Source organism: Canis lupus, chromosome 19 (genome assembly GCF_048164855.1).
Source record: "Canis lupus baileyi chromosome 19, mCanLup2.hap1, whole genome shotgun sequence".
NCBI classification, from domain to species: domain Eukaryota; kingdom Metazoa; phylum Chordata; class Mammalia; order Carnivora; family Canidae; genus Canis; species Canis lupus.
In genome coordinates this window covers 50056301-50065288 of record NC_132856.1, presented here as the reverse complement: position 1 = coordinate 50065288, position 8988 = coordinate 50056301, and the positions used below count along the sequence as shown (strand labels likewise).

Genomic DNA, 8988 nt, shown 5'->3' with positions numbered 1-8988 from the left:
TTACAGGGAAATGGCTCACCAGCCAAACCAGTCTACTGGGCTGTATGGTTACAAAGTAAGGTTAAGTAAAATTTAATAAAAGTGTTGCTGCGTGTGTCCTTGGAGCATGATGTTAATTTCTTCCTGTGGGTCAAGGTCAAAGTCTAAAAAATCACTGGTTATGCTCAATCCAGAACAGCTGGGTTGCTTAACTTTTGACAAAGAAAAACCCCTCCCTGAACCTCAGGCTGGAGTACAATTATGTAACCAATTAAGACTAGGGTAAGAAGCTGAGCAAGGGAACAAAGGACGGTCAGCCCACTGGCTGGGGCCAGAGCCCCTTCACGACATCATGAAGAGAGATGGACAAATCTGCTTCAGCCCACCTAAGATAAAAGCAGAATCAGTCTAGAGGAAGTGCTTTTTATTTTTAGATCAACCAAACATATTTAATATAAAAACCTTTTAATATACAAACTGTAATCACAATTGCATCCACGTAGCAGCGAGGGAATGGGGTGTTGCAGGGAGCATGGCAAGGGGAGAGGTTTTCAGGGTCCCTATGGTTTCCTGTGCCTGCAAGAGCATGAGGTCTTCGCAGAGGGCAGATTAAGGCAGGCAGAGGGGCCCTGATGCCAGCATTGAGACAGACTCCACCAACCTGCCACCTTCCCACCATGGCAGCCTCCAGGGAAAGCCAGATCCAATTAAGAGAGGACAGGAAGGTGGTTGTACGGAGTCAACCATCATTCCTTAGCATCCTGCTGAGCATACCTTTGGGAACAGACTTTTCCAGAGGCTGTTGGATTAAAAGACCTAAAAACTATCCTAGGAGGACAGAAATTGTGTCCAAGTCCACCTTCTAACCAAGCTTGGTTCCTTGCCTGTGACTCCAAAAAGCTGGGTGGATTTGCTCAGATGTTTGGGGAGGGACAGGAATGACAGAGCCTTCGGCTCAACAGGCCTGGAGCCTTGCCAGGCGTTGACCAAGAAATCCTCAAGGCAAGCCAGGGAGGTCTGTGGGAAGAGCTCTGGGTCAATGGTACTCACAGGAGCATGGTGGCAGAAAGGCCTGCAGGTGGAATTTATAGTGTGTGTGTAAGACAGAAAAGACACATGTCACAAAGAATTAAAAAGTGAAGTACCTGCTTCTTACAGGCCTGGGCAGTAGAGGTAAAAGCTGATCCTTCTGGGTCAGTGTTGGGAGAGACCTGAGGCCTGCTCCTTCCTCAGAACCACGTCTGGCTTGGGTATAGCTGATGGCCCCAAAGTCCTCTAGATGGCCTCCGTGGGATTGTCCAGGAGGCCCAGCTGCCCTCTCCAGATGTGCTAGGAGACTGGCCACAGTCCCGGCTGGGCCCAGGTAGGGCCTGGATTCCTCGAGTTAGATGCAGTCCATGGAATTCTCGGGTAGGAGCCCAGGAATGCAACCTGGGAGACCCAAGCCTTTGATGGGAGCACAGCTGAAGGGGAGGCCACAGCCCAGGGTGGGGTCCTGGTTCTCTATGGCCTCTAGTCTGTCCATGTTGTCCCAGTTGATGTGGAAGCGGGTCACTCGGGGGTTTGAGGCCAAGATGTTCCTCTGGAGCTGGGGCAGAAAGAGGAATGTCAACCCTTGTCAGCATGCCCCGTCATTACTCCCACAGAGCCAGGGCACCCCAAGACCCTGCCCCAAGGCCAGGAAGAACAGAGCTTACTTATTCCATCACCATCAACAACTATGTGTAGAACTCCCGGGAGTGCCTATGTACTGTGATTTAGGGCTGAGACCTATCTAATCTCAATTCTGCCAGGCGTGCTTCTGAGAAACAAAGACCTTTCTCTCTCTGGTTCTGGTCTGGAGCTCCAAGATCTGAGCAGGGCTTGAAAACCTTAAGAAGTGACCTTGGCTCCCAATTCCAATGACTCAACTCCCCCAGGTGCCAAAGAGCCAGCCTGTCCGAGGCAGGAAGTGCAGAGACAGGCCCCACCTGAGAGAAGTCTGGCTTCAGGGGTGGGTTCTCCCGCAGCTCAGGATTGGGGTATTCATTGTTGACGTAGTAGCCCACACGGATGAACTCCTGTCCATGGTAGGTGCAGGTGATGAGGACCACGGTCACACCCACAGCATCAGTCTCTGGGATGAGGGATGGGTTGGGGGCATCAGCCTAGAGGAAACACACCCCGTGCCTTAGCATTGATCGTACAGCCACACCTCTACCACTTAACACAATGATTTTCAAGCAACACATATTTACTGAGCCAAAAGGTATGGTCTCTGACAACAGGAGTTTCTAATCGAGTGGGGAAGACACAATCAATCTTGCAAATGCCTGTAAAATGCTCAGTGTGACAAGTGCCACAAAGAAGTAAATGTAGTGCTGAGAAGTGTAGTGAGGGGGGGTGGAGGGGTGGCATAAGATAAGGCTGTACAAGTGGGCAGGTAGGGACCAGGGCGCCCAGGGTCTTTTGGGCCAGTTAAGGGCTTGGGAAGGAGCAAGAATGTCTAACAGGAGGTAAGTGCTGCATCACTCCTGTGGTCTGTAAAGAATGGCATGCTGTGATGGGAGGAGGGCAGTTGTGGGAGCAGAGACTGGGCAGGTTACAGTCAACCCAGAGTGCAGACAGCGATTTACACCAGGAAGGAGAGGACAGAGGCAGACACATTTGGGGTGTGTTGTTATGGATAGGACCCGCTATATAACTGGTACAAAATAAAACCAAAACGAGACATGGGGTCCCTTATTCACAAATTAGCAAGTTTTAGCCAGCGACAGCAGAACGTTATACCAGGTGCCGGGCCCTGTGTGGCTGCATGAGCTGAATGCTCAGGAAGCCAGCCTTGCTCGTGGAGTGGAGCAGGTGGGCTTGCTGGTGGCCTGGCTACAGGTGGGTGAGGCGTTTGGGGATGGGATGAGGTTGCCTGGACTGGGGTGGGAGCGGTAGACTGGGAGGTAGGCAAGGATTTGATTTTTATATATTTAAAAATAAATAAATATTTATTTATTCTTAAATTTTATTTACTTGAGAGAGAGCAAGAGAGAGCACATGCAAGAGCAACTAAGAATTGGTGGGGTGGGGAAGGTGGGGGACAGAGGGAGAAGAGGATCCCAAACAGACTCGCAATGGAGCTGGATGCAGGGCTCAATCCCATGACCTCAAGACCACGGCCTGAGCCAAAACCAAGACTCAGATGCTCAACTGACTGCGCCACCCAGGCGCCCTGGTGATTTTGTTGTTCAGGATGGCTACCAAGTACAGTGCTTAGTGCAAGGTGATGATGATGCACCTTATGGAGAAAATACGTGTGTTAGAGAAGCTTTGTTCAGGCATGAGTTATAGTGCTGTTGGCAGGGAGTTCATGTGAATGATCAACAATAATAAATACTAAATAAGGTGTCTTTCAACAGAAACACACATGAAACAAGATTATGTATTGACTGGTTGACAATAGAACTTGTAGGAACCCAACCCTGCATTCTTCCAGGGGCACTGGTTCTGTATTCATTAATTTGCTAATGCAGCATTTGCAGCCACCTTATAGAACATAACTCTGGTGAATAATAAGAATCAACTATATGAATCAGTGACTCATGGCGACAACTATGACAACAGAAGTGGAGGAAACGGAAATGTATGAAGTACTTCTAAGAGGTCAGACAGTTCCTGAACACAGAGCCAGAATTTTAACCTGAGCTTTTAACCACTGAACCACACTGTGTGCTTTCAGGTAGAAGAAGTGCCAAGGCCTCAGGCCCTGTCTTTCTTACCTGAAAGATGAACATGTGCCTCCCTGCTGGGACAGGGCCAACTAGCACAGAGTCCAGGATTTGGTCAAACTCCTCACTCTCAGCTGAGCCAACATAAATGATCTTCCATTCTAGATCTGTAAGGATATGGGGTATTAAGGACTTGAAATAGCTGGGCAGCATGAAGGCAGGGGAAGGTCTTGTGTTGAGTTTTGGACAGATACTTAATATATTGAAAGATTTTTATTCTCAAGAATGCCTGACATCTGCTGGGGAGTAAGTGCCAGGCACCACCATCCTAAACACTGAAGGGGGCATGAAACTCTACTTCTAGTGGGGAAATTTCTCTCGTGAGCCTAGCTTTGCTGGGTGACCCTGACCCTGCATCTTTGGGATAACTTGGGGATCTCAGAGCCTGAGGGTGAACCGTATGGCAGAGGTTGAATTAGGAGCCACGTGACAGAGGCGTGCAGAGGAGGGACAGCAGGGAATTGGGCCATTTCAGGGCCCTGCCCACTGGGTGCTGGGATAGGAAGCAGCATCCTCTTTCACACACAGGGACCGGTGCCACCAAACTGAATAGATCCCTCGACAACTGGGGCAGGGCAGCAGATTCCAATCTAGCAGGAGAGCCAGCCGGCAGGAGGGGGAAGACGAGGCCACAGGGGGAGCCAGCCAGTCTCCAGGTCTTCCAGTTCCAGCACCAACTCATGCCTACTTTCAGACATTTGGGTGACAGCGACTCAGTCAACAAATGTGGCATCCTAGGGTGATCCTCTGAACCCCGCCTCTCTTGCATCCCAACAAAGTGGTGGTGGTGGGGAATCTCATCCCTGAGTATGTTCCAGCAAGGTGAGAGGAACAGTGCTGAAGGAGACCCTGCCCATCAAGTACAGGAAATTCCCGGTGACCGCTGCCTCTTGCAGGAGGTCCAAGTGTATCAGGGGCAAGGTCACGCTAGTACAGGGAAGCTTGGCAGGAGACCTGAAACTTATTTTAGGTTCTTTGAAATTACACAACCTGTGGCTCCAGCGGCTGGAGGAAATTTCACAAGCTATGAGTTTCACAGGAAGCAAAGTGTTGTTGAAGTTGCCCTGGTCTGGTGTCCCACAAGAGCATCCAACTTGGTAAACACCGCTATGCTGGGCCACAGCTCCGGAGGTTTGTCACCCGAGCCCCAAGCTCTTCCTCGATACACTGATTTCCTGTTCCTTTGCAGTGTCACCCAGGTCTTCTATGCAGGGACCCTAGTTAGCAGGTCTGGGCCATACAATGACCCATGGGCTCACCGGGGTTCAATTCTAGTCTCTTATTATTTGCAGGAACCAGTTAAGTTTACTGATTTATCTTTGTTACAAGGAGTGACATGACTAGATAAAACATGTTTCTGGGCGAACAAAAATCAAGCTGGCTCTGTCCTTGCCTTTCTAACACAGTTCTCTATTTTGGTAGCTTTCCTCCTGGCCTTCCCTCTGCCACCAGTGGAGTCCTATATGTGTGCATTTAGCTAATGTGCTGGGGCAGCAAGGGGGGGGGGGGAGGTAGATAAAAAGGGCACCAAAGTAGAGCAGGCCCTGCGTTGGCCACGGGCAGTGGATGTTCGATACCACTGGCAAAGACTGGTGTGGTGTGGGTGCCACCAGGAGGAGAAAGCGCACTGCGCCGGCGGCCAAATGGTCTGCAATGGCTCCCTCAAGAGAGGCCGAAAAGAAACCAGAGAATTGACCGAGGGCCACAGAGAAATATTGACTCAATGGATAGGGGAGCTGATACAGTCATCTATGGAAAACAGCAGATGCTTGAAAATAAGGACCTAAAAACTGGATTGCCTTAAACTTGCTGAAGCGTTTTTAGTAGAAGCATACTTAAGTGGCTCCATTTTTAAAATATAACCACGGATGTCCATCACGAGTACAGCACAAACTCATTCCTTCTGAATACAGGACGCGATTGTACATGCATAACACGGTGTGCCTAACTTTTTAGGCAATTTCAAGGGTAACTTGACAATATTCAATTTTGTCTTTAGGCCCTAACTTTGCAATGGAACAGTCAACAACATGTTCTTCCACTATGTACGAAAACAAAACCAAAACTAACAACCTGATCGAAGGCATGTAAAAGTTCATTTTCATTGAAGTAGCTGGAGAATGTTTCCTGCCTTAAAACAAACAAACCAACACAAAAACTATCTAGTAGGCTTTTTTCTATTTATCACTTTGCCAGTGTTCAGATGATATAGATGAATCTTGGCCTGCCCACGGTGTTAGCTGTGGGTCAGAACATCTGGTTTCATGACTTATTCAAACAGTGGCTGTTGAATTTCTCAATGGAAGAGAGGAAAAACACATCTAATGTATTAAATGTGGACCCATGCCTAGGAAGCATCTATTTCTAGATGCTGAGGAGAAAAAAGAACCCCTTGGGAAATAGAATCAGTCACTGATTGGGGGTTGGGTCTTTTGTCAGAGCTTCAGTTGCTAGCGTCAAGGTAACGAGACTGAGATTTCTCCAGAATCTGAGAGACTTCTAAAGCCAGGCCCCCTCCATCTCTTTGGGAGGCAGGAAACGGATTCTCTCTGTTCCATGGGAAGAAGGCCAGGAATAGGCAGAAAGCAAGTTGGCAGGTCAAAGTCATGGACAGCCCTAGGGGTAGAACCAGAGTCTGGATTTCCAGGCCAGAGTTTGCTTTCCAACTTCCATTTCTCTGAGCAAAAGCTTTATTGTCTGGGTGTAATTAATAGTAGCACTCCCTTCATTTTCTTTTGAGAGCGTCCCAACGTGGAAATCAATTATTTGGTCAGTTTTATTTATGCTCCACTTCTAAAATAAGGGATGAAGGGACACCTGAATGGCTCAGTGGTTGAGCATCTGCCTTTGGCTCAGGTTGTGATCCTGGGGTCCTGGGATCAAGTTCCACATCAGGCTCCCCACAGGAAGCCTGCTTTTCCCTCTGTCTCTCTCTGTGTCTCTCACGAATAAACAAAAAATCTTAAAGTAAAATAAAATAAAATAAGGGATGAATTCTTTTTTTTCCCAGGTTATAATAGCAAAGGTAGAGAATTCTGGACTCAACTCAGAGACAAACTCTAGTGTCATTACTTCTACAGATAGGCTGTGTGACCTCAGAGAAGTCAGCCCATTTCTCTCTATTAAAAAATAATGACCAGCAGGTTGACTTTTGACTTTCCTGCTCTGAGTCTATAAACAGATTAGTAAAGTAATAGGGCAGGGGTTTTCCTAGGAATAGAAGTACTAGATAATGACTATGCAACCCTTTTTAAATGCAAGGAGCACAAACAGGCTGTTTGAAACCTGATATCCTGCCTTCTGGGAACTGTGAATCCCTTAACCTATTAGCTCCTTACATCTCCTGTCTTTAAAATTAAATTCTTATTCCACAGTGTCATTCTACACTTTAATTATTTATTTACACCCTGGCTTGTTCCAGAAAGGATTTAACTGGGCTTATTCTATAGTTAGTCACAAGTAGATTCCTTAATTTAAAAAGGAGAGAAGCTGAGAGACTGATCTATTGGCCCAGGCCAAAAGCACACACATCTCAAATTTTATCAACCCCAAACTAACACAAAAGGCTGGCTTTTCCCACAAACCACCCACCTACCACTGAGGGGCGCTAGTTAGCACACCATGGCCTCATAGATCCCCATCTCCCCAGCTGCCTGCTGCCTCTTCTTTAACCACCAAGTGAAGAATCTGTCTAATGGAGTACTTCCTCCTGAAAGTGGTGCCAAGAGTCCCTGGGCAACCTTAGATTTTCGATTTTTATAGACCTTTACTTGAAAGGTCTTTCATTCTTTGTGGTTCCTGTCTTCTCATCTGTGAGATGAGAACCATGTCCACCTTTATAACGCACAGATGAATAAGTCCATCTGTGAAAGCACCTTGGAAAAGATTCACAAAAAGTTCTGACCTCCCAGCCGATTGTTTGAAGCCAGATACCGTCATGGCTCAGCCTGGCCCCAACTCCCAGACTGGGTCAGCCCATCAAAAGTGTGGGAAGAACTGCTGCAATAGATCTGCTGGAACCTGGTGGGCAGACAGTGGGAACCGGCTGATGCTTGCCTGGTGTTGCCACCCTTCAGATATGAGCGTGTTTATCGAAGCACACAGACAGGAGGGAGGCACGGGAACTGGGGAGACCAAGTTATCCTGAAAGACTGGAGCTGGAAACCTGCCGTGCTTCCCCCCGTGGGCGCAAGCTGGTAAAACTGGGGCCAGGATAAGGAGGTGGGAAGCCAGGGTCCAGGGTATGTGCTTTGGGGGTAGAAAACAATCCGAAGTGGGTGGGGATGGGGTTGTTTTAAATATCATGCGGCTTAGGGAGGGGAGACCGGCTGTACGGAGAGACAAATGGGGAGATGGGGACGAGTAAGGTCTTGCCACGAGGGAAAGGGATCTCATAAGGATAACTGTGAGGGTCAGTCTGGGTGACTGGAGGTCTCCGCAGGTCAAAGAAGCTCCACAGGAAGGGGGAGGGGGGATGAGGAGGTCTCCGCGGGAGAAATGGGAGTAACCGTGGGGCGGGGGCGGCTTGGCCAGGGGTGTCAGGGGCAGTCTCTCAAGGAGGCTGGGGCTGAAGGGGAGGGGAGGAGGGGAATGGGGGGGGCTCGTTTCTCGTGGGAAGTCTGGGAAGGTGGGGAGGGGTGGGGGAGGGGGATCTCCACACCGGCCCAGCCTCACCGTCCGCCAGGGCCTCATTGCACTCGAAGCTGATCTCGAACCGGAAGGGGCTGTGGAAAGGGCTCGGATTCTCCAGCACCGCCACGTTCAGCACAGAAACCTTGGCCATCGCCTCGCCGGGCCGCGGCAGAGGCCACAGCTGGGGCCGAGCCCGCGCCTGAGTCCTCTGCGGTCAGCGGGGTAGCGTTACTCCCTACCGCTCCCGCCTCTTCTGTCCGCCGACTGAAGTGCGCCTTCGCTCCGCGCGCCTCCTTCAAATAGCCGGCCCCACCCTCCGGCCAATCACCGTCAGCGCTCGCCGACGGCGCGAGCACACCCTCAGCCAATCGTGGAGCGCGGGTCGGCGCGCGCCGAGACTCCTCGGGCCAATCCGTGGGGCTCCCTCGCCGGGGTGCTCAAGGGAGGCGGAATCATTTCTTGGCTTTTTTGGGTGTCCAGCGGGAACCAATCCCCAGCGTCTCCGACTCGGATGTCTGGGGGCGGGGGTAGACGGAGGCAGAGCGCGAGTCTCCTCTCGGCCAATCCCAAAGGTTCCCGCACCGGCGTGGTGCGCGCTTCGCCCCGCCCTTCCGGGGGA

General features: G+C 50.0%; 1 protein-coding gene across 1 annotated transcript; it reads right to left on the bottom strand.

Moving 5' to 3' along the window:
- Nucleotides 1–386: 386 nt before the first annotated feature.
- On the bottom strand, nt 387–8981 carry ASF1B (anti-silencing function 1B histone chaperone). Its single transcript, XM_072787010.1, has 4 exons — nt 8412–8981; nt 3729–3844; nt 1950–2126; nt 387–1567 (listed from the first exon to the last, which is right to left on the bottom strand). The coding sequence occupies exons 1-4, from the start codon at nt 8518–8520 to the stop codon at nt 1364–1366; spliced, it is 606 nt and encodes a 201-aa protein (XP_072643111.1). The 5' UTR covers nt 8521–8981; the 3' UTR covers nt 387–1363.
- Between the last annotated feature and the right edge of the window lie 7 nt (nt 8982–8988).